This window comes from Alexandromys fortis, unplaced genomic scaffold, assembly GCF_014885135.2.
Source record: "Alexandromys fortis isolate MF-2015 unplaced genomic scaffold, M_Fortis_MF-2015_v1.1 scaffold_59, whole genome shotgun sequence".
NCBI lineage: Eukaryota > Metazoa > Chordata > Mammalia > Rodentia > Cricetidae > Alexandromys > Alexandromys fortis.
The window spans coordinates 2,357,616-2,383,624 of record NW_026067943.1 but is presented as its reverse complement, the minus strand read 5'-3'; the positions used below and the strand labels follow the sequence as shown (position 1 = coordinate 2,383,624).

The 26,009-nt window shown below is 42.9% G+C and overlaps 1 protein-coding gene across 3 annotated transcripts in view; it reads left to right on the top strand.

Annotated features, from left to right (window-relative positions):
- Positions 1-12,035: 12,035 nt before the first annotated feature.
- Rad18 (RAD18 E3 ubiquitin protein ligase) overlaps positions 12,036-26,009 on the top strand; it is an 89,319-nt gene continuing 75,345 nt past the window's right edge. The window contains exons 1-5 of one of the 3 annotated variants that reach the window (XM_050148476.1): positions 12,036-12,790; positions 13,192-13,437; positions 16,469-16,550; positions 22,717-22,778; positions 23,943-24,013. In XM_050148476.1, the coding sequence (XP_050004433.1) occupies positions 13,387-13,437; positions 16,469-16,550; positions 22,717-22,778; positions 23,943-24,013 (266 nt within the window). In that variant the 5' untranslated portion in view covers positions 12,036-12,790; positions 13,192-13,386. Of the gene's footprint in view, positions 12,812-12,835; positions 13,438-16,468; positions 16,551-22,716; positions 22,779-23,942; positions 24,014-26,009 lie in introns of those variants that run through there. The other 2 variants (XM_050148478.1, XM_050148477.1) reach the window with 2 other exon arrangements.

The window sequence follows — 26,009 nt, the reverse complement described above, 5'->3', positions numbered from 1 at the left end:
CACACAGGTTTGTAAAGCTTTCACGCAAAGACTCTGGGGTCACCCAGACCTGAATATAGATCTCAGCTTTGATTGACATCAGTAAACGACCTTGAACATGTGGCTAAGAAGAAGCTGTGTCTCACACAGTTTCGAAAGGGCAATCTGTAACACATATTGACACCCGAGTTCTGTTGCCCTGGCGACACTGTCACCTTCTTCATCTCTGTGCTCTGCAGAGCACAGAGCAAGCTGCTGGGCTTCTAGTGACCTGAAGCATCAAACTTGCTTCAAGGGAAAAGAGGTTTTCTTCAAATTCCACCATTCACTGACCACTAACTGGAGGAAATCTCTTTCCCAGGCTAACCTCAGTTCCCTTATCTTTAGACAAGGGACTGGGGGGTGGGGCTAATATTATTTCTTCCTGCTTTGAGTGTGCCCACTTGCTGTGGGCTGCAGAATCACAGAAGGAATGTCAGTCAATCATCCCTACTCTGCCTGCCATTGTTTTTTAAAGGAAGTAGCCTAATGCCCAGTGACTTCAGAGAACACTTTTGGTATCAACCTTATCTCCTTGCCCCAGTGGACTGAGTCTTAGATGGCCAGTGACCTAACGGAAAGTGTAGTCCATTTGGATAGTAACCCTGGCCCTTAGTGAGTTGAGCCACTGGCTTTTTTCCCCCCAGTCAGAACATAGCCAGTCCAGGGTACGACTCTCAGTTTTGTTTCTCAGATCAAAGATACATGTGCTGAATAGTTTTATATCAGCTTGACACAACATAGAGTCATTTCTCAATGTTTAAGCAGGAAGTTTAAGCAGAAGTTACAAAATGCTAGGTGGTTAGTGGGAGAAGCAAGAGGGAAAAGGCCACACTGACAAAGTCAGAGGTGGAGAGGTGGCACTCAAGGACAATGGCAAACTGAAGTCACGAGGGTGAGATGTAGTGAACAAAGCAGTAGGAAGTCCATGGAGGAGACCAGAGCCTCTGAGAGCAAAGTCATGTGGACCTGGCATCAGAACAACCTGTGAGTTTCCACCCCACTGCCTTGAAATCACTCGGAGACTCCCCTCCCCCTTTCTTGGTGTAATGTGAGTAGTTTTTGTTATCTTGTAATTGGGTAATTGGAAGGCCAAAGAAAGGACCCAGAACAATGGCTCAGCAGGTGAAGTCACTGGCATCCAACTCTTGAGTTTGATACACAGGACCCACAAGGCCGGAAAGAAACTCATGACTCCCCAGAATTGTTCTTTGAGTCCTACACACATACCTTGCCTTGCCAAGCCACACGCCTATGAATAAACAATTAATTAAAATGATAAAGGAGAAAGGGAAGGGGATGGTTATAGCTGAGATTCTGAGCCTCACTGTGTTTTAGTTCTCTCGTCTATCCTGCAAGGCAGGTGCCGTTATTTCTCTGGCTCAGTCAATGAATAAGCAGTCTGGAGAAGTTGGAAGGCCTGCAATAGGGCCACTGCTAAGAAGCACAGGGCTGGGGACAGATTAAGAGAACCTCACTCTGGAACCCAGTCTTTGCCTTTCTCCCTCAGAGCTGGGGACCAAACAGGGTCATATAATCAGAGCATAGCCAGTCCAGGGTACGACTCTCAGTTTTGTTTCTCGGATCAAAGATACATGTGCTGGATAGTTTTCTATCAGCTTGACACAACATAGAGTCATTTCTCAATTGAGAAAACGCCCCCACCAGATGGCCTATGAGCAAGCCTGCGGTGCATTTTCTTAACCAGTGATTAATATGGGCAGTGCTATTCCTGGGCTGATGGTCCTGGGTGTTATAATAAAGCAAGCTGAGCAAGCCACAGGGAGAAAGTCAGTCAGCAGCATGTTTCCATGGCCTCTTCATCAGGTTCTGCCTCTAGGTTCCTGCTGTGACTTCCTCAGCCCTGACTTCCCTCAGCAATGAAGTGTGGCCTGGGAGAATAAGATGAAATAAATGTTTTATTTTCTCTTTTGGCTTTTTGGGGGGCTCACCACCCAGCTCTCAAATAAGTCACACATGGAGACTTATTCTTAATTATAAATGCCCAGTCTTAGCTTGGCTTGTTTCTTGCCAACTTTTTTTTTTTTTTAACTTAAATTATTCTGACTACTATCTTACTTTCACTCTTAGTCCATGGCTGGCTGTGTGGCCTCTGACATCCTCCTCGCCTTGTTCTCTCTTCTCTTCCTTGTTTCTCCTTCTATATATTCTATCTGACAGCCCCACCTATCCTTTCTTCTGCCTCTCTATGGGCCCTTCAGCTCTTTATTAGATCATTAGGTGTTTTAGACAGGCAAAGAATCACAACTTTACAGAGCTAAACAAATGCAGCACAAACAAAAACATCTTTACATCATTAAACAAATATTCCATAGCATAAACACAAGTAACACACCTTAAAATGATATTCCCCAATGAATAAACTATTTCCTCTCCAAGTTGCTTTTGGTCATGGCATTTATCACAGGAATAGAAACGCTAATCAAAACAGCCTGTCTCTCCATCCTGTCTCTGCCTCTCCCAGCCACTCCCCACTTATTTGACTGCATAAGTCTTTGTCCCTGTGAGCTCTGCAGCCTCTGCCCTGGCTCCTCCTCAGCCTGGGACACTCACAGGCTCTCTCCCTTCCTTCACTCTCCAGTCACATAGCCTCAGCTGACTACTTTGCCTAACACGGTCCCTTCCCCAGTTCTCACCAGGTGACAGGCTCTATTCTCTTTCTCACGGTTACCATCAGAATTATTTTGTTTGTATTGTTTCTTCTCTACCTTCTAAGAACAACTTAGAAAGTAAGTTCTAGAAAGTTCAGGGACTTGTCTGTTTCTTCCACACCCCCAAGTAGTGACACAGACTCATTATTAATTATGAAAACTTGGCCTTTGGGTTTGTTTCCAATTTCGCTCTTATAACTTAATCTGTTTTTATTGATCTATATTCTATCACATGGCTTTTACCTCTCCTCTGTTCTGCATGCCCAACTTCCTCAGTGTCTCTCTGGCATCTCTTGCTGTACCAGATTCTAACCCTGAGTTCCTATCTCTCCCACCAATTCTCTCCTACTTAGCTATTGGCCAGAGTGGTCTTTATTAAACCAATCAGGTGCCTTAGGCAGACGAGGCAAAACATAGACACATTTTATTTATTTATTTATTTATTAAAGATTTCTGTCTCTTCCCCACTGCCACCTCCCCTTTCCCTCCCCCTCCTCCAATCAAGTCCCCCTCCCTCGTCAGCCCAAAGGGCAATCAGGGTTCCCTGCCCTGTGGGAAGTCCAAGGACCACCCACCTCCATCCAGGTCTAGTAAGGTGAGCAATCAAACTGCCTAGGCTCCCACAAAACCAATAGGTGCAGTAGGATCAAAAACCCATTGCCATTGTTCTTGAGGTCTCAGTAGTCCTCCTTGTCAGCGAGACCGGTTTTAACCCAGGCTTTTTCAGACCCAGGCCAGCTGGCCTTGGTGAGTTCCCGATAGAACATCCCCATTGTCTCAGTGTGTGGGTGCACCCCTCGCGGTCCTGAGTTCCTTGCTCGTGCTCTCTCTCCTTCTGCTCCTGAGTTGGACCTTGAGATTTCAGTCCGGTGCTCCAATGTGGGTCTCTGTCTCTTGTCTCCTTTCATCGCCTGATGAAGGTTAATGTTCAGGAGGATGCCTATATGTTTTTCTTTAGGTTCTCCTTCTTATTTAGCTTCTCTAAGAACCCGAATTATATGAGTTGTAAACAAATAACCTGCAACAGAAATCTGGTACCCAGCACAGAGAAGAGGCTCAATAAGTGTTGAGGGATGAGATGAGTGTCTGTCCACAGTGAGGGACCAGATGCTATTTCTGAAAGGAGCTGTGGTTATTCCTACCAAGCACAGGTTTCATGGACAGTTGTGTGTTGCTGTGATAAAACACCCAGCAAAAGCCTACCAAGGTTTTCTCTTGGCTCACAGTTGGCGGATTTAGGCAACCATGGCAGGGAAATCACAGTGCCAAGAGTTTGAAGTCACATTGCATCCACAGTCAAGGAGTAGGCAGTCAAGGAGTAGTGCTCAACTAGTTTTCAATTTATTATTGTCCCATGACCCAACTCTATAGGGTGGTGCTGTCCCAAATTAATGGACTATACACTTCAATTAACGGAGACTAAGTAATCGCTCGCAGGTGTACCTATACACAGGTGTACAGAGGTTCATCTATGTGATTCAAGATCTTGTCATACTGAAGGTATTAACCACCACATGTGCCAGGTATGCTGGGGGTCGGGGACACAGCCATGAGCAAAGTGGATCAAAATGCCTACGCACTAGGTCAGATGCTGGGGGTCAAATGATGACATCAGCAAAACAAGAAACTCCAAAGGTGCGGGAGAATGGGCAGATATTGATTTCAGCTCTGAGCTGGGAGGTTGAGGCTGCCGTGTTGAGAAGAGGAATTTTAAGCTGGGCGGGGCCACTGAAGGAATGCACAGGCCAGTGATTGTTGAAAGAGCCTACTGTGTGGGAAGAAAGAGCCTACTATGTGGGAAGAATGGAGAAAGTCAAAGAGGCTGGAGCAGAGGCAGAAAGTTGAGATAGGTTGGGGGTGTGGAGTACTCGGAGTACTGGCTTTCAAGCCAGGGTAAAGACTGTGAAATTATTCTGAGAGTGAGAAGCCCTTGTAAGGTTATAGTAGGAGTAAAGCTCCTCTTTGTTAAAACGTTTTTGGTAGGTGCTGGAGAGATGGCTCAGTGGTTAGAGCACTCATTACTTTTGCAGGAGACCTGAGTTTGGTTCTCAACACCCACATGGTGGTTTATAACCATCTCCAGTTCCAGGGAATCCAACTCCAGTTCCAGGGAATCCAACATCTTATCACTTCCATGGGTACCCATAAATGCAGGTAGTATACGCATACATATATAGTATATGTATAGTATACATGAGGGCAAAACACACAAACAAAATTAAAAAAAAAAACTAAAAGTAAAAACATTATTGTTAAGATTGGGTGTGTCAGGAGATCTCAAATTCAAGGTCAGCCTGTCTACGTAGTATTGAGATGATATGGGAGTCCCCTCTGTATGTTGTGATTACCATTAATGAATAAAGAAACTGCTTTGGACCTATAGCAGGGCAGAACTTAGGTAGGTGGGGCAAACTAAACTGAATGCTGGAAGAAAGAAGGATGGAATCAGAGGAAAGTCATGTAGCCCTGCTGGAAACAGGTGCTGGAACTTTAACTGGTAAGCCACAGCCATGCGGCGGTATGTAGATAAATAGAAATGGGTTAAATTAATATGTAAGAGTTAGCCAATAAGAAGCTAGAGCTAATGGGCCAAGCAGCGATTTAATTAATACAGTTTCTGTGTGATTATTTAGGGGGTCTGGGTGGCCAGGAAACAAACAAGCAGCCAAGTAGCGTCCTCCTACACAAAAGACCTTATCTCAAAAAAAAAAAAAATGACCTCAGCTATTCTTTAGAAATGAAGGGTATGTTGCTAGGTTGCTGGGGATTTGAATTTAACTGTAGCCTGAGTCTTTGATATAGTCTTGTGTCCCACATTACAAAGGAACAGCTTCTGCTTACCTGAAGTATGAAAAAGGAAGTAGTCAGGAGTTCTAGCTCACCCTTGAAATCTGAGCACTTGAGAGACCAAGGGAGGAGGAGGAGGAGGAGGAGGAGGAGAAGGAGGAGGAGGAGGAGGAGGAGGAGGATTCCCTCTAGTTCAAGGCCAGTGCTCTCTCTAGTCCTGCCTAAGCTGCTGAGAGAGACCTGTCTCACAGAACTAACCAACTGACAACTAATAAACAAACAAACAAACAAACAAAAAGCCTTAAACTTAACACATACAGATACTACACAACACACACACACTAAAAAACCAGGGGGAAATTATCCTTCTGATCACTTCATTTTGCTTCATCTGAAGGTTGAAAATGTGTCTCTCCCTCCGAGGAACAGAATCACACTCTTCACTGTGGAGGTCAGTGGCTCATTGAAGGGACTGGAGATGGCACCAGACACATCAAGACCAAGTTTTCAGCACAAAGAGATTTATTTGCACCACAAGGACAAAGGACAGCTCAAAAGGTCCCAGAATCTCTAAGTCCCTCCCTATTCCTTCCTTGCCTCTCTCCATCTTCCTGGGTCCTCTGTACTCTCTATAGCTAATTCTTGCCAACTAGTCACTGGCTCTGCCTCCTGATCCAAAGTTAATTTTATTAACCTGGTCTTAAGAGTTTCACAGAGCAATCAGGTATCCCACAACACGACCACCTGAGTTGGTTGTTTTGACTGGGCATTTTAATTCGCTGAGCTAAAAGGAGGCTTCTGATTGCTGGACTTCAATACTTTGATAGCTGTACCCTGGTGGTCAGCCTCAGGAGGAGGAAGGGGCCAAACAAGGGCTAGACCTTGGTGACCAGTTTTAGGGATGTAATCTAATGGGTTTTAGCAAGGGGAAGAAGGGTGAAAGGCAAAACCTATTGGTACCAGGATTGCTGTGCTCAGGCCTGCTAGAACCCTTCACCTACATGAGGCAAAGCTGCAGACCCTCTTCCCAGGCCACTTCAGACTCCTGTCATGTTTGAAGCAAGATTTCCTTTCTTCATTGTAAATTCTTTCTGGACTGACATGCACAGGTCTTTCATCCCTTGACCATCGCTTGGTCCTCGCTGCCTTAAAGCTGTGGGGAAATGCACTCAGTAGGACTCAGTTCAGAGGGACAGAAACCCAGCACGGCCTGGCTTACGTGAAAAAGGTACACTTAGTGCCCCCACCCCCATCCCCGGTGCTCAGGGATAGAACTGAGTGGAGGCTGAGAAGGTGAGATCCAAGACGCCAAGTTCAGGATCTCTTCCTCTCAGTTCTCCCTCCCTCACATGGCCTATTTGCCCATCCTGCTCCTTCCCTAGTGGTGATAAAGATGGCCCCAAGGAACCACAGCCTTACACCTTAGCACTTAGCCACCTTAGCAGGAAAACATTTATCTCTTCTCCAACTCCTGGGTATAAATCCCAGGACTGTCTCTGATTGGCCTTTCCTGAGTCACACGCTTCTGTGGACAAATCATTACATAAATGATGATCCGACTGTTGATGGTCAGATTTCATGCCCATTCTTGAGCTAGAGGTTCAAGTCTGGTTTTTTGTTTCTTAACCATATCAAGGATAACTAGGAATATAAATGTGTAGTGGTATTTTATTTGTATTTTAATAAATAAAGCTTGCCTGAAGGTGAGAAAAGGGAAACAGCCACACTGGCCAGCCTTACAGACCAGGCAGCAATGACACACACCTTTAATCCCAGTAGCCACAATGACACACACCTTTAATCCCAGTAGCCACACTAGTTTGCCATAGAAACCAGGCAGTAGTGGTGCATGCCTTTAATCCCAGCCCTAGAGAGGGTTATAAAACAGGAGGAGACAGCTCTCAGGCTCAGTCTCATTCTGAGATTCCTCGAGGCAGGATCCCCATTTGAGACTGAGTTAGAGGTAAGAGCCAGTGGCTGGCTGCTTTGCTTTTCTGGTCTTCAGGCTGAACCCAATTTCTCTCTCTGAGTTTTTATTAATCATATTCATAAGTGCATTTTATTAATGCCTTGTACCCTCAGAGGCCAGAGGAGGGCATCCAATCCCCTGGGACTAGAGTTACTAACAGTTCTAAGGCAGCACGTAGGGGCTGTGGGTTGAACCCAGGTCCTCTGCAAGATCACTGAGCCATTTCTCCAGATTCCCCAGGCACTGTTCTAAATGAGTCTCATGGACCGTCTTGTGCTCATTTAACAGAAAAGCTATAAAGTCAACTCTTTTTAGCCCCAGGTTTGGAGAGGTAGGGTCACTTTCCTCAGACCATGCTCTGTAAGCAGTAAACCTGACCAGGAGGTGCACTCAGGACAAGTGACTAGCTATCTCTGCTTCTCAGAATAATCTGTTTCTTTCCAAAATGCCTGGCCACACCTCTATTCTAAACAGACACCAGTACCAGGCAGAGCCTTCTAGGAACAGCCCACTTAGTGTCTTTCAGAAACTACACATGTGACCTCAGAAAGGCAGGGGTGAGGCAGGGGGATACTTTTTCCCTCCTTTCTTCCCCCTAACTTTCCTTCCTTCTCTCATGACAGGGTCTCACTGTGTTGCTGTGGCTGGCCTTGAACTGCCTCTGCCTCTTCTTCCTGAGGGCTGGGATTAAAGGTGGTTGTCACCACGACCTGATTTTTTTTCTTCTTTAGGTTCAGAAAAAGACCCAAACATGCTCAGAATTCATGAAAGTCAATTAAATGAAAAGATGTAAATAAGTTATGGATTAACGGGGTGATTGACCATCTGTTTCAACCTCAGTTTGAGCATGGCGGTTCTATGGCACTTTTGTATGGTACTCTGTTGCCCCCATGTGGCCACTTGTAAGATGGCAGACAGTAAACTTCCTAATTTTGATGGAAATTTTCAAAATTTTAGAATAATGCAGATTTTAAAATCATGTGTGTTTTCTGTGTTTAATTTGTATTTGAATTTCAAATATCATTGCAAGGCATTAGCATGTATCTTAAAAGTTCCTTCCAAACAAATGCTACGATCGGCTCATTTTACAGACGAGAAGACTGAGGCACAGAGAGGCGCAACTACTTGCTCAAGTTAACACGCACTGAAATCCAGGCACTTTGCCAACTCCTCGCCCTAAGTTTTAACATGACTGCCGCTATCTTTTCCAAAATGGGTCACTATGCACACGTTACCTCCTGTAGGGGACTTCCCAGGTTGCCCAATTCATGGTGTGTTCCATTAAACCATCAACTTTTAATATATTAACACCCATTTCCCATGTAAGGGAATTCGTATTCATTCACTTTCTTTTGTGCTTCCTTGTCTATATTGTCTTCATCCCTGACCCACACCCCTCTAACACCTCAGCTCCTCAAGATCAGGGACCACTTCTTATTTGTTTACTTCTGTAGTTCAGGCCCTGGCAAAGGTGTCAGGGGTCTGGAAACATCTACTAAATTGAATGAAAGGGCTGGGTCTTATAGGGCCCTACAGTTTTGGTAGTAAAAGCAGATACCCTGAGTTTCATAGCCAAACCTTGTTTTAAAAACCAAAAGGTTAAGGCTTGAAAAGATGACTCAGTGGTTAAGCACATTTCTTGCTCTTCTAGAAGACCTAGGTTTGAATTCTGACATCTATATTGTAGTTCACAGTCATCTATAATTCTAGATCCGGGGATTCAGCTCTCTTTTTTGACCTCTGCAAACACAAGGCATGCATGTGGTGCACAGGCAGACATGTTGGCAGAACACTCAAACACAAAATAGCTAAACTTTAAAGGTGTATGGGGCAGAAGCTGAGGATACAGCTTTGTGGTAGATTGCTTGCCTGGTTCACTCAAGACCCTGGGTTTGATACCTAGTACTGCAGACAAACAGACAAAGAACAATAAAAACAAGAATGGAAAAAAGGAAGGGAGAGAAAAGGAAGATGGGGAGGAAGGAGGGACAAAACCCCAAGCGCTTTAAGAGAGTGAAGCGGTGGCTCGAAGAGGGGATGAAGGGTAGAGAGGAAGAAAGATACAAAGATACTTTTGGCAGGTGCTCAGGACCATGAAACATCAAGGGTGAGTCCAAGACAAGCCCCACGTGGCTGGGAGCACATCCCTCTGATTAGAGTAGTTGGATAAAATCACAGGGTGACCAGGTTAAAAATTAACTTCAGATACACAGGGAATAGTTTTTAAAACTATAAGTATGTTATGTGCAATATTTGTGGCATACTACACTTCAAAATTCTCTGTATTTGAAATTCAAGTTTACTGGTCAACTGTCTTTTATGGAGCTACCCTCTCCTGGCTCTTTGCTTGGTTCTAAGTGTTGTGGGAGGTCCTGCTGACTTTAGTATCCTTTTAAAATACAGAACATTTTGTTTTTGTTCCTGAATAAAGAAGCACACACTCTTTATTGATCCAAAAAAAAAAAAAAAAAAAAAGGACACATGCCACAGAGACAGATGGCAGCTTGTTACAGGAGAATGGTTCTTGAGGCTTAAGGGAAGGTGTCAATGTATTGTTCTGAGCCCATGGTGGCCTCCTGGGATCTGCTTATCCCCTGGAACTTTCCTCCACAGGTCTATAGGTGACCTGGAGTCGTGTTTAACTCCCTGGTTGCTGCCAAAGAGAACAGGAGAGAGACACTGAGTTCAGGAGGAAAAGACAGCCTGGGAATGTGAACTCTCTGGTAATTTGTTCATTCATGCAGTCTCACCAAGTGGTTTCAGAGATGAAGGGCATGGGGCGTGGCCTTGAGGCTCTGCACAGAGAGGGGACTGCCTCCTTACCCCTGCCTAGTCTCTCCCTCCCATCTTTCCTTCCTTTCTCTTTCCCTCACTCCTTCCATTCCTTCTTCCTTTCTTCCCTATTCTTACCCCCCCCACAGCCATTTGTCAACTTACTTACCCACTATCCAAAGAGGACTCTAAAGGAATAACTGCTATACACTGGTTTTATTGCATTGCCCTATCTTTGCACAGATACCTGCTCCTGATGCATCCACAGCTATCCAACAACACCCAACTTAACCTACTTCATTTGCACACTCTTCTCCAATTGGTTGGTACAAATCCACCAGGCCCCTAATCCTCCATTTAGCCTGGTTTTTGGTTTGCTCAGTCCAGTGTCCTGGGATTCTCAGACTTGGCTCTGCTCTGTGTGCTCTTGTCTGCTCAATAAAGTGTCTCTGGTGATCTCTTTGGGTTGGTTAAAAATCTGGTTCAACCCTGAGCATTGCCATTGGCAAAATTATGTGATCCTGATGAATCATTTTGCTGTTCTGACTCTCTGTTCCTATATCTGTGAGAAGAATTGCCTTGGCTGGATTCTTATGAGAATATTCTGTGGTAGGTAGTATGTTCTCAAAAGCCAGACAGCCTGAGTTCAAACCCTGTTTCTACTTATCAGCAAAATTCCCTGAACCAATGACCTATTCTCTTTCATCTGAATGATAAACAAATACGCCAAATAAGTGCATAAATGTAAAAACACTTGCATGTGCTTTGAACAAGGTGGTCTAATACGTGTTAGCTATTACTGTGATGGATATTAAAGTCTATTGTCTAAATGTTGTTCATGTCATTATTGTCCAATTCATATGTGAGTGTAGCTACGAAAAGTTAATTGGTTCAGAGTACAGAGGTCCCTGTATGAATACAACTCAAAAGGATGAAGTCCTACCCTGTTGGGTCTCAGTCTTCACATTTGTAAAGTCTATGACAGCCACATCTCTGCCTGTTTCCCAGGAGAGTTCACATGCCTGGCCCATTGTAAGCTTTCAAAACAAACATGCATGGGACACACATGTGTCAGTGACATGGCAAGCTGCAGGGTTCTGTCTTAGGTGGCACCTGGACTAACTTGTGGCCCCTGAGACCTAGTGAAGGGAGGCCCACAGAAGGCAGAGGATGAAGGCTGAGTTGAGTGGTCAGTATTACATCTAGGTGATAGGATTCTGGTTAAACCAGCCGAAATGATTCTTGCTGGAGACTGGTCAGGACCCAAAGACATCACCTGGGAGATGTATAGGGTAAAAGGGCCAGTCAAAGAAACCCACCCTGGCCCTGAAACCAGAGCCAGTGAAAGAAACACCATGGCTAGTAAAAGAAAAACTTTAGCCCTGAATCCAGAACCAAAGAAATGTACTCTGACTCTGAAACCAGTGCCAAAAAACTCCAACAAAAACAAACAAACAAACAAACAAACAACAGCAACAACAACAAAACCACACTTTGGCCCTAAAATCAGAGCCAGTGAAAAAAATATGCCCTGGTACTGAAATTAGAGCCAAAAGTTAAAAAGTGCCAGTGAAAGAAACTTTGACCCTGAAACCAGAGTCAGATCTGCCCCTGACCAACTAAGCAGAAAACCAACCAATTCCTGTCCAGGGAAGCAGATCAATCCCTGAGCAGAGATCTAGCCAATCTGAGCTCAAGGGACTGAAATCTGGCCAACTCCCACCCTGAAAATCTCCCTGGAGAAACTCTGCCCCTAAGAAGCCCTATATAAGCCCTTCACCTGTTCAGTTTAATGCTACCACTTTTTCCACCCGGCAGAGGCAGCCACTCTCCTGGATTCTTCCCTCTCAATAAATCTCTTTAATGAGGTTTGGGTGAGAACTTCTTTCACTGGAATGGATCAGAGGAGAGAAGTAACAACTTTTTGCCAGATTGCCAGAACCAGGCAGGGCTGTAACACTTTCACTGGGGAAACCTTCCTCTAGCACTTCCTCTAGTTGTTACACTTGGGCATACCAGAATAGAACTGTAACTGTAACAACTTCTCCAGGGGAAGCCCTCTCCTGCCTGAACAGAGACATTACATTGTGGAAACCTTTCCCAGGAGCAGGGCTGCAAGCTGCTACACCTACTGTGACCTGTGTTGTTCCTTGGCTCCCAACTGCCAGAATATTCTTTCATCTTAGCTATAACACGATTTCCTGGCTTCCTATTGCCAGCATACTTTTCATCTTTCCCATCTGAGCTGTAGCGCTTAGCATTCGTTGGCTCCCGACTGCCCGGATCCCTGTTCATCTGAAGCGCAACACAAGATGGATGAGGGCGAGGAACCTATCAAGAAGTCGGAGTGATTTGATATGAAGAACGTGGGCTCCTGTTAAACTAATTTAGTAATACTCTTTGCCGAAACTGGACCTTATGAGGAATATTGGCTAGAAGATGTTTCGAGAGCCCGACAGAAGTTTGGTCAAGGAGAAACTCTGTCAGTTTGCATGTGAAACATCTGGAAACTAAGTGCCAATATTAACAATAGTTATCTCTGAAGAATAGAAGTAACTTTAAAATTTTAGAGGTATGCGGGGGTGGAGAGTAGGTAAGTGGTAGAGCACGTGCTAACTGGAGCTAAGACTGCGTTTGATGTCTTCCCCCACTTCAAGTAAGAGTTCCTATTTAGATCATGTAGGCTCTGTGTGGCTCTGGGGGATGCCACTGTCGCTCACAGAAAGTGGGGCTGAGACAGAAGTGTGACTTTAGATGTATTCAAGGAACAGGACAGATCTCTATAGTAACCAGAGAGTACGACCTGAAGGGGAAAAGAGCCTAGACCTTGAAATATCTATCAAGGTTTAGACTTCATTTGATTCCTGACTGTCTTTTTCCTAATACTCAGTCACCTTCGGGAATCTTTTATTCCTTTTCTAAGGCAGATTCAAGCTGCCCTTAATCCTCCAATCATCCTCTTCTCCCCCCGAGGTCTAAGGACTGCAACAATCTAGACTGCGCCCTGGAACGCTCTGCTTCGCCCGATGCGTACTAACTACAACGCCCAGCATGCTGTGCGTTCGCCTCGAGTGCGTCGCGCGTTGCTGACGTAGGTGTAGCGCGGGGAATTTCGAGTAGAAGGACTGGGCGGCAGGCCGGTAGCTTGTGGCCTTGTCAGGTGCGACCATGGAGACCCTGGCCGAGCCAAGGTGGCCTCCGGGGCTGTCGATGATGAAGGTGAGTGTCCCAGGAAGGCCGGGGCCCGGACGGCGCTGTTGAGAGCGGGGCGGCCCTGGCCGCGCGCTTCCGCCTCAGCCCTACCCTGGCCGGGCCTCGCGACGCCGGGTCCAACGCCCGGGACTGTTCGGGAACGCGCAGCGGGCCTATGCCGTGAGCCCAGGATGGCCGCCCTAACGAACCGGGTGTTTTGGGTTTCAGTCACAAGCACCTCGTCACCAGGATAAAGTCACCGGAACGCGGTGTCAACAATGGTGACAGCTCATCCTCGGAAGACTTCGTGTGTGAACAGTGACACCACGCGTGATTTGGGTGGACTCTGATGACGTTTTTTATAATCATATAGCAAAACAGGGGATCTGCTTGCCATGGCTTTCCTTTTCTCGCTGAGGTTCACAAGTGCTCCTCGTTCTTAGCACACTGCAGCCGGTTTCTCCCTGATGTGCCCTGCCTCTTTCAACGACACATCTCTCTTTTATTCAATTTTTATTTATTTTATTAGTTTATGAGACAAGCCTTTTACTCTAGTCCTTGGCTAGCCTGGAGTTCGGTAGGACCAGCCTAGTCTCGATTCACCTGATCCAGCATCCGGAGCGCTATTTTTTTCACCCTTACCCTAGTAACAATGTTTCTCTGCGTAACAGTCTTGACTACCCTGGAACTCGCTTTGTAGACCAGGCTGGCCTCAAACTCACAGAGATCCACCTCTGCCTCCCAAGTGCGGAATTAAAGGTGTCCACCACCATCGCCCAGCTCGCTGACCATAGTCATGGTCAGTGGCCATCCCTGGCTCACATCTTTTTTTTTTTTTACTTTTTAAAATTTATTTATTAAAGATTTCTGCCTCCTCCCCTCCACTGCCTCCCATATCCCTCCCCCTCCACCAATGAAGTCCCCCTCCCTCATCAGTGGCTCACATCTTTTTAAAACGGAGATTAGGACGTAGGCCCAGTACTTAGCCTTTGAGTTTAAGGAATTATTGCACACTGAATTATTTTAGTTAAGTAATATTTACTTGGGTGGATATTTTTTATTTATTTTAACTAAGAATCACTCGGTAACCCTCTTGCCCCTGCCCTGGATATAGACTTTTCTCCTTACTTTTTATAAAAGCACTGTATTTCCCTAAGATAGGTTTTGGTTTTTTTTTTTTTTTTTTTCTTTTTTGGCTTGTTTCGTGTTTGAGACAAGGTTTTCCCTTGTGTATTCCTGGCTGTCCTGGAACTCTTTCTATAGACCAGGCTGACCCCAAACTCTGTCTCCGAATGCTGGAATTATAGATGTGTGTCACCACTGCCCAGCACAAGTTTTTAATAGCTATTTTATCATATGGATTGTTAATGACAACTTGTTTGTGTTTGGTTTTGAGACAGGCTCCCTGTGTAGTCCAGACACACTTGGAGCTTGCTGGCTAGCTCAAGGTGGTGTCTAACTTTTGGATCCTCCTGCTTCTGCCTCTGAAGTGCTAGGTTTACAAGTGTGTGCCACCATAATGGTATTTACTTATATTTAAATTATTTATTCTAAACAATTATTTCATTTTGTACATTGAGTGTTTTCGCCTCATATATGTATGTGTTCTGCATGCATGCCTGGTGCTTGTAGAGGTCAGAAGAGAGCATTGAATCCCTGGAACCAGAGTCATAAATGGTCGTGAGCCGTGGTATGGGTACCAGGAATCCAACCCAGGTCCTCTGCAAGAGCAACTGGTGCTCTTAACTGCTGAGCCATCTCTTCTGTCTCTACAGTTTTTAAGTAATAGATTCATGTGGCTTAAGAAATACTTAAAATGAAACAGATTTCCTTCCTGCCATGCTCCTCAGTTCCTTGATCTTAGTAACTATGATTTATCACTTCATTGTATCTTTATAGAATTTTCTTCATATGTATAATACATTCTATTTTTGCTTTTGTTTTTATGAGCAGGGTCTAACAGTGTTGCTCTGGCTGTCCTGAAACTATGTAGATCAGGCTGGTCTTGAACTCACAAGCGCTGGGGAACGTGTGCCACTATCTTTAGCTGTAGTATACATTTTTATTCATATCGCGTGCGTGCATGCATGCCCGTGTGTGTGTGTAGCTCAGGGTGGCAGCCAGGGCCACTTTCATGCTAGACAAGGACTCCTTCCTTCAGCTACTTCCTCAGCTTCCCAAACATTTATTTCTTGAGAATAAAGCAGCCTACCTTACTATCTTCCTATCATTATTTTACTTAAACAAACTAAAGTTTAAGTTGCAAGAGTAAATCCTATTCTGTTTGGCTTGTTGTCCAATTTGACACTGACTGTAGCTAGCTGTTTTGAAGGCTTCCTCGTGTGGCTGCACTGTGGTGAATCATGCCGTAAGTGTTGGACTACCATGAGGAGGATGGGTATTTCAGTCTCAGAGTCCTACCCCAGCCTCCGAAATGCTAGGACTACAGGTGCATGTGGCCATACCCTGCTAGAGGCTTTTTATTGTTTGACTTTACTAGTTTCCAACTTGATCCTTAAGCTATGTGGTGATGGATTGTTGATGTCTTCCACCAAGTGGTTACCATATGCCAGAGGATGGGGTCTGAAGAGCTAGAGTATGGGAGAAGAAGAGCGGGAATGGAGGGCCCTTTGTGAAGGCCTAACAGTATGGCATGAGAATCCACAGTATCAACTGTACAAAGCGACTGGGGTAATCTGAAATTTGAATTTTTAAGTTTTTGTTTTTAATTGTTTTTGGTTTTTCAAAACAGGGTTTTTCTGTGTAATAGCCCTGGCTTTCCTGGAACTTGTTTTGTAGACCTGGCTGCCTCAAAGATTCACCTACCTCTGCCTCCTGAGTGCTGGGATTAAAGGCCTGCCACCACCACACCTAGCAAATTTGAATATTTGTGGGGAGGTTTTTCTCTGTCATTAGACTTTCATGTTTATCTGTTGTTAGATTTTGAATATGTATAACTTACAAATAATTGTTTTAGGGAAATAGAGGGAAAGTTGTGTGCCAGGCATTGATTCTGTTGTTGATGTCTTGTTGCTATACATGTGTTTTAATATTTCAGACAATAGATGATTTGCTACGCTGTGGGATTTGCTTCGAGTATTTCAACATTGCAGTGATAATTCCCCAGTGCTCTCATAACTGTAAGTACATTTTGTTTTGTGTTAGTAAAAGCACAAAGTAGTTTTCATTAACACTGAAGATTCATTCACACGTTCATTTTTCATCGTCCATTCCTCTATCTTATACTTTTAGGAAGGTCTATGCCATTACCTCATCTTAAATATGGTAGTTTCTTACAAGGTTCTTACATTTTCTGCCACCCCCCTCCCCCCTTTGGATATTTTTATATGCTTTTTATTGACTTTACAGCAGTGAAGATTTTGGTAACAATACATGGTTATTTGCTGAGCACTTTAATATGTTAAACTTTGGGATGTTGCTTTTAGCAGAATGACAGATGAATGTTTCAACCATTTAGTGTGGAATTATAAATCTTAACCTTCAAAAGAATAGGAATGTTGACACATTTCACCATGGAATTATATCCCAGTGAACCTGTCAGGAGGTGAAAATACTGTTAAGTTAAAATTTTGTTAATGCACCTCACTTATTTCCTTTTGTATGTAGCACAGTACAGGTAGAACGAACTGACACTCCTGACCAACTGGAGGTGGGAAGCTGTGCCTACCTCCTCTGCCCAGCATTTCAAAAGTATTTTACTGCATATTGCTAGGGGAAGGTGGTGGGGAGCAGGACGGAGGAAATCTAAATGTAAAATATAGTTTCTATTGAATGAATACTGTTTTTGTATTCTGCTATGGCTGGAAAATTGTCAAACCATCATAATTCAAGGACCATCTGGATTCCCTCAGAATTCCCTCATTGAAGAGTATTCAGATGGTTTTATCACTTAGCAGCTGGGTGATACTGAAAAGAGTTGTGCAGTAGAATTGTTTATCTTCTTTATGAGAAATATGTTTTAAATGCTTGGTGTATAAGCTTATTCATTTGTTTACCTGCTTATTAGGTGATGTCGGTTTGCATGCCCTCATAGATATATACGTCGGCAAGTGCTCTGCTGCTGTGTTAAGATTTTGATAGCTCAAGGTTGTGGAGGCTGGTTAACCTCTCATTTAGGCCATCTAGTTTATTGAATATTTAGATTATGAACTTTTTTTGTCCTCTGCTTTCAAGTGGATATTTGTCTTGGAAAGTTAAAAATCAGTTCAGTTTGGCTTAAAAAAGGTGGTTTAATTGGGAAAAAGCTTTGACAGAAAGTTCTGTAAAGTCATAAGATGTTGGCAAGTGTCAGCTTTGCAGACAGATACACCTGCGCTTGGCTTCTGAGTGCCACTTACCAAGTGGAGGAGTTTAAAATTATTGGCCAACATTTCTCTAAATGGAAAAGACTACTGAGTAATTTTTTACTTCAGATAGTTCTGAGAACTAATATGCAGAACTTGAGGCTGTGGAAGATGGTTTAGTAGGCAAAGTAAGGACATGAATTCTGATCTCTACTACCCACTACAAAGTTTCTGCACCCCGATAAGCCTCTCCTCCTATGCAATAATCCAAATCAGACCGAATCAAACTGAATTAGAAAAACCCACATTTAATGGATAGAAACGTTCCTGGATGACTTTCCAGCCCCCTAGAGAGGAGACGGTAAAGGAAGACCAGAAAACCACTTGTTTGTTCTGTGGGGAAGGCAATTTAAATACCCTGTGGTTGGCCTTGAGCATCTCTGGGGAGGGATCATTGGTAGGCTTTCTCAGGGATGGGGTCTGGACTGAGGCAAGTCCAGGGGAGGGGGCTTGGGGTAGAGCTTCCATACAAACAGTCCAGACTCTTTGGACATGTGGATGCCAGGGGCTAAAGTGAAACCTTTACCCAAACATCCACATAAAAGCCAAGGGTAGTGATGTAAACCTATAACCTTAGCACTTGTGTTCAGAGACAGGTGAATCCTGGGGCCTCACTCTAGTCAACCTACCTGGAAAAACAACAGTAACAACAGAGAATTTCAGGTTCAGTAAGAGAATTTGTCTCAAAAATAAGATGAAGGGTGATTGAGGAGGACACACAGCATTGGCATCCATGCAAGTGCTTCCTCATATAATAGCCATACCAAAACCAAACCAAACCAAACCAAAACAAAAACCCTCACTGCTTGGCTCATTTTGAGTGTATCATTACTTTATCTGTTGCTGTGATAAAACACCATAACCAAGGCAACTTTTGGAAGGAAGGGTTTATTTGGTCTGTACCTCCCAGAGAGATAAGAGTCCATCACGATCACTACAGGGAATTGTGGCTGCAGGCAAGCATAGAGCCTGAGGGCTCCTATCTTACACCATAAATAGGAAGTGGAGAGATGGACAGTGTCTTTAGACTCTCAGAGCCTGCTCCCAGTGACTAACTTCCTCCAGCAATGCCACATTTCCTAAGCCTTTCTAAAGCATTACCAGCTGGGAACCAAGTATTCAAATGCCTGAGAAAAATGTAGGCCATTTCATTGAAACCACCACAATGTGCAAGTGAAGACTTCCCATTGGTTTCCGGCTGCCCAGACCCAAAATAATCACACAGAAACTATATGAATTAAAACACTACTTGGTCTATTATCTTAGGCTTCTATTAACTCTTACTAACTCTTACATATTACATTAACCCTTTTCTATTATTCGGTGTATCGCCACAAGGCTATGGCTTACTGGTTACCCAGTAAGTTCTGGTGTCTGTCTGTTTCTTTCTACTCTATCTCTTCCAGCCTGACTATATTTTGCCCTGCTATAGGCTGAAGCAGCTTCTTTTATTAACCATGGTAGTAAAACATATTCACAGCATACAGAGGGGAATCCCACATCAATAATGGGTCTTTACAAATGTTAGTTTCCTTCCAGGTAGAGTCATATTAATAGCCAGGATCAACATTGGGGATTGTTCCTAAATAAACTTTAATATCTTTACAAACAATAAAAATCATACATTAAAATGAGCATATTCAGTGACATACTCATATAACAAGTACAGTTAAGTTTTTTCAACAGATAATGTGGTCTTTGAAATACCCATAGATCTGTCTATAGCTAGATCTATCATGTGGTATTGTCTTGAATTGATAGGATTGATGGGTCTGAATCCTAGTTGTTTATTGCTCCTTACACATTCCAGGATTCATCATGGTAAATCAGTTTATTCTGTTTCACTCTGCTTGTTTGTGTTTAGTTATTAAAGTTTGAATGAATTAAGAAGCAGATTAGTTAAACTGAATCCAAAGTCACTGTGTTGCTGTTCCAGATGAGGGTCACAAAATTAGGCAGAGCACATTCTGGAGTGCTGGTCCTTAGTTGGTTGGATGGTGTTTTCTTACTAGCTAAAAATAATTAATTAAATTTTTGTTGAAATAATATGATTTAAAGTGATGTAATTTTTTAAAAAAAAACCATCCACATCCACTGAATTAATGTAAGTGAGAGTCTGGGAAACTAAGTTAAAAGGAGTAACCATCCCTGTAGATGCCTGAGTTCAGCAACCATGGTTAGGAATTTGTGACTTAAAATATTGCCTGGGAGACTCACTGTATGTCTTAATTACTTTTCTGTTGCTGTGAAAAGATACCATGACCAAGGCAACTTACAGAAGCAAGAATTTATTTGGGATTACAGTTTCAGAGGTTTAGAGTCCATGACAATCATGGTGGGAAGCATGGCAACAGGCAGGCAACATGGTGCTGGGGCAGTAGCTGAGAGGTCACATTTTGATCCACAACCATGAGATGAGGTAGAGAGACCTGACTGGAAATGGCCGGAGTCTTTTGACACTTCAAAGTCCACCCCTACTGACAAATCCTCTTCAACAAAGTCACACTTTCTAATCCTTCCCTAACAGTTCCACCAAGTGGCTTATGGGGCCATTTTCGTTCAATCCACCATATTCCACTCTCTGACCTCCATAGACTGGTGGCCATACAATAATGCAAAAATGCATTTTGTCAAGCTTCAAAAGTCTCTATAGTTTTTCAGTCACAACACAATTTAAAAGTCCAAATTCTGTTTTGAAACTCAAGGCAGTGTTTAAATTGTTACTTCCTGTAAACTCAAAATCAGAAAGCAAATTACATAATTCCAGCATACAGTGACATAGAATATACCTTGCCATCCAAAATGGAGAATGGGCATACTGAGGAAATACTGGGCCAATCACAGCTGAAACCCAGCAGGACAAACTCCAAATCTTCTAGCTTTTTGTCTGATGTCAAAATTTTGTCTGATGCCAGGATTTAGACGGTTCTTTCCTTCCATTCCAGCTTTGCTGACTGCAGCACACTCCTTGTTTTTGGGCTCCCTGTGTACAGCTCTCCTTGGCAGATATTTCAGGACTCTGGTATTTCTAATATCTTGGGGTCTCCCAGCACAGTCCAGGCTTCACTGTCACAGCTTCATGCTTTCGGGGCACTCTTCTGCCACATGCCTGATCTCCGTGGCTGGCTCTATTTAGCTTTGGAGGAAGATTCCACAACTACTATACTTGTGTATCCTCATGATGGAAAGCAAGAATCATGTTGATAACATAAATTTTACTGCCCAGTTGGCAAAGAGCCTAGTCCCTCCTTGAATTACATTTGTAGAAGCTTTCCTTTGTTTTTAGCAGCAAAAAATTCCTCAGGCATTTCCTTGTTGGATGGGGTCTTGCCCTGAGTGCACCCCTCCCTTTATTGTATAACAGTTCTTTCTTTAGTCTTCTCAGCTCTTTCAGCATAGTCCTTGATTCTGACATTAAATTTTCTGCTGTTCTTTTTCTTCTCAAACTACCCCTCCCCCCCAGTTTTGTTCCACTTGCTCTTTTTCACTGTAGACTTGCATAAGAGGGATTGCTAAGAGCTACTTGACTGAATCAGTATTCAACTGTCTTAAAATCTCTTCTACCAAGGAAATTAATCTGTTTTTAATTTAGGACAAGTGTGAAAAGTAGCCACATTCTTTGCCAGAATATCACAAGAATGCTTTCTATTTCAGTTGCTAATATTGTTCCCCTCTACAACCTTTTGAGCTGGCCTTCATCGTCCCACATTGCTCTCAGCACTGTTGCCTTCCAAGCTCCTACTAGGATGGCCCACTAAGCCCTACTTCAACTGCTTTCCTAGTCTAAAGTCTCAAAGTTGTCCACATTCCTCCTCCCCAAAACAAACAAACAAACAAACAAACCAACCAACCAACCCCAGTATGGTCAGACCTTTCAGAATATTACCCCACTCCTGGTACCAACTTTCAGATCTTTCCAGCAACTGTCAGTCACACTTCAGGTGTTCTCTTTGATGCTGGCTCCAGTATAGTTGTCTTTTTTTTTTTTTTTTTTTTTGGTCTGGCTCCTGCCTGTGGCCTCTCCTCCCTGTAGTGCTGCCTGTCTAGTTTTTTGAGGGGAGGGGTAGCAGTTTAGCCTGTGACCTTGCTTTTCTGATTTTCTGATGAATCTGAGGAGAGTTGTTGGCTTTTCAGGTTGCTCACAACTGAATGGCAACTTCTAGCTTCTTTGCAATGCCCAGAGGCTCTCAACCTGTCTTTTGCCTGTCCTTGTCCATAATATGGCCCTTCCTTTTTTCCCCTTGGGACTGTTGTTGGAGCCAGCAATACTTTATTTTTGAATACTTGCACCATCAAAATCATACTGTTTTTGTTTCTCCAACTAAATTGATATGTTTTTAATAAGGCTCCTTAATTCAGCTGAGCTTAGGCTTCATGTAAAGGAGCCACCATTGAGGTATCATCTATTACACCAGATAGTTTCCTTTGGGAATACATCGTACACTGCCTCAGCTATGAAGAATTTAGTAGATACTTATTTCCTGCTTGAGTTGTAATGTAGTTGCCCTGTACTTTGTTGGCTAAGGTAAAAAACCTTAGCCCTGTCTGTTGTTTTGGCACTTGCCACCCAAGTACTTGTTGGCATAGGGTGGTGGGCATCACAGGGTTAGTTAGGGTGTAGGTATCTGGCACATGTATTAAGTAAACCTAGGGCTTCTGTGTGTACTGTGGTTCATAAATGGAACAAAGAGGGAGGTGGTGTGTGCTCACAGAGTTGTGAGAGCTTAGAAATTTCATTGTACTAGATGTGTTTCCTTAACAGTGCTTTTAGTTACACATGTAAATACTTGTGGAGCAAGAAGGTGCTAGAAACTTAAAATTATAATTATAATGATATAAGGCTGGAAGTACTCTAGTCTTAGGCCAGAATTTTGTTAATAGTCAGATTCCTATGCTACTGAATAGCATAACTTCCTATGTTGCATTTTGTGTCTTTTTACAGATTGTTCTCTCTGTATAAGAAAATTTTTGTCCTATAAAACTCAGTGCCCAACTTGTTGTGTGGTAAGTTTTTCTTTTCTTTGTAAAAATTTTGTTGATTGGAACAATTTATTTTTTGCTTTCTGTGTCCACAAAAATGCACGGGATTATATGTAGTGACTGAGTTAAACCATTTGACTGTTTCCAGGAAACACTTCCGAAGTATATATAAGAGACCTGGGTTTTGTTCCACTTCTCATCAAGGGTTTTGATAACCTTAATGTATTTTGTGAGGTAGAAGGCTGTAGTACTCTTTGACTCCTACAATTTATGTTTTTATGGTTCCTAACTTTTTATAATTTCTCACTTTGGATGAACACTACTGGTGGGATTCTTTGTTTGTGAAGAACTGATATTTGTATTTGTAGAGGAGGTAGGAGATTGATGGCAACTGGGCTCAACCTGGTCTCTTAGCGCCCTCCCAGACCAGCCCTTCAGAACAGACATTAGCAAGTGTGCTGTCCGTCCCTGAGACTGTTCTTGCAGTTAGAACAGGTAGAGAATGAGATGGAACGGGAAATTAAACCTGTGTCTGGGGAAGGAAAGAAGAGACAGGGCTCTCTTGAAAAGGACACTGGGGAGCTGGAGGTGTGACTGCTCTGGCTGGTACAGCTTGTCAGGATGTCACTGAACTTGTCTAAACTGTTTGCTTTTGCTAAACAGTGCAGTTGCTTCAACCTCGGAGGTCTTTGCCACTGCTGTGCTGCCTTTGTTCAGCTGGACTTAGAACCAGTGTGTACCAGACAACGTCCATGCTGCAGTGCTAGATGGTGTTTCTGTAGTTTTGAGTTCTTATTTTTTAACCTTCTTTGAATAGTTAGTGCCTCTTCCAGTGTTATTACTTAAAAGCCTCTCCTGTTGCTGAGTAATGTGGGGAAAGCTAGTTTTGGTATTTTGAAGAAAAATCCTTGTTCATGTTGGGTTTTTGTTTTAGTGCAGAGTAAACAGCAAATAGTTTTAACATGCTTTTGAGAGCTGCAATCAGGCTTCCAGTTAGCAGGTTCTACCTAATTCACTGGCTTAAAAGTTCCATGTTAGTATGAGATGAATCTACTTTATTTTGAGATTTTCCTAGAAGACTAGTGTGACAGAGAGCCCCAGGAGGACAGGTCAGACATTTTGAAATCAGAATTGTGACAAGTTAATTATTGTTTATGACCTTTTCCATCTGTTGTTTTTCTTTTCTAGGCGGTAACAGAACCAGACTTGAGAAATAATCGTCTTTTAGATGAACTGGTAAAAAGCATGAATTTTGCACGGTATGATTCAGTTTCGTGACTAACCTCTAACTGCCTTTGCCCTTTATGTGTACCTCTTTTCCATCACCGTTCAGTTAGGGAGTGCAGGGTTACACACTGGAGCAGAAGAAAGGAAGTGGCAATAGCCACTGCACACATGAGAAAGTTCTAATATGTAGTCATAGGGGTTTTTCTATTTGATAGAAAATCTCCTCTTTTGAATAATTAAGAGTTAAAGTGTGGATAAATTGACTATTTATAGTTGATGCTGTATTGCTTCTGGGTTCTTAGGGTTTGAGTGGACAGTGCTAGAGAATATATATGTCTTTGCAGTTGTGTATACTAACTGTATTTGGTTCTGTTTGTATGTTTTAACCTATTAATCAGATTTGCTCAGCATGTGTAATATGGTATGCTGTGTGTGATGTGCAACTGCTTCTCTGTAAAGCTCTTATACATAGCTTTGCTCTTTAACTTTCAAATGCATGAATGTGTGACTGTGAATGTGGTCACCCAAAGGGATATAAAAAGGCATGTTTTACCAAACATATCTTGCATTGTTTTAATCATGTTATTTGTCACATGTCCATGTATAGGACTTCTTGGCTTATTGTAACATTCTTGGAGATATCTTACCTTGCCTCTAAAAATGTCACCAGACTGCTATTAGAATTGTACATTTATTCGTAGGTTTGTATCCTAAAGATGATTACGTTTGGCACTCTGAACTCTCCTGACATTCATTTCAGTAACTCTGGTTAGCTTTTTTCTTAGTGAGGTCACATAAGGGTGGTGTACTATTCTAGATTAAGAAACTATATGGTTCTCTGATTCTCTTATTGAAGTCATTGCTTTCTTACTGTAAAGTCTCTTTTCTGTTAGGACTACTTTTGGGGGGTGGGGAATGTGTATAGATGTGACATGTGTACTTGTTTATGTGGGTACACTTGCCTGTGTGTGAGGGTATGTAAGCTAGAGATCAGTATTGGTGCCTTTCTTTGATCACTCCCCTCATTTTGGGGAAGTGTTTCTTACTGACTTGAAGTTCAAAATTTTGGTAGTCTGGCTAGCTAATAACTTTCAGGGGTCTGCCTATTCTTGCCTGGCCAGCCCCAGCTTTTTATGGGGGTTCTGGTGCTTAAACTCAGATCTTCTTGCTTCCACCAAAGTCACTTAATAACTGAGCCATCTCCTCAACTTGTTTTTGTTTTGTTTTATTTTGCTTTTTAAGATTTATTTTTATGTGTCTGTGTATTTGAAGACCCCAAATGGATTCTGTCATTTTCTTGTGCTTGCCTTCTTGGCAGTATCATTGCCAGCACCATCCTTGAGGGGCATGTTTCTTGGATGTTCGCCGTGTACTTATCTGCAAAATTAGTAGGAATGAAATAGAAGTTAATCGATAGCATTACTTGTTTAAATGCTGTCTAAGATTGATGAGGGGAGAAGTTTAATTTTATGACTAAAATGTAAGGTATTTATATTGCTTGTTGATTTTGTTTCTTGTCTTTCCCATCTGCCATTTCCATTTTGTATGCCATTCTGATTTTTAAAAATTTAATATTCTAAATTGAATAATAAGAAGATGTGGGAAATAATTTAAGAGGTTTCAGATACAGGATGATGTGGATCTTTTATATTTTCTTTTGACCTTTGGCATTCATTTTTAAAGAGCACACTTTTTCTTGGTTCATTTTAATTTAAAGTAATGTCCTTAACCAGGTGTGGTAGCTTACCTTCATTCTAGCTTTTGGACCCTGTGTTTAGGGAAGAAATTCTTTTTTTGTTATTGTTTTTTGTTTTCCAAGACAAGATTTCTCTGGATAGCTTTGGAACCTGTCCTGGTACTCGCTCTGTAGCCCAGGCTGGCCTTGAACTCACAGAGATCTACCTGCCTCTGCCTCTGCCTCCTGAGTACTGGGATTATTAAAGGCTTGTGCTACCATCACCTGGGAAGAAATTCTTTTTTTTTTTTTTTTTTTGATGATGAGAGAAGCACCTGGCTTTTTTTTTTTTT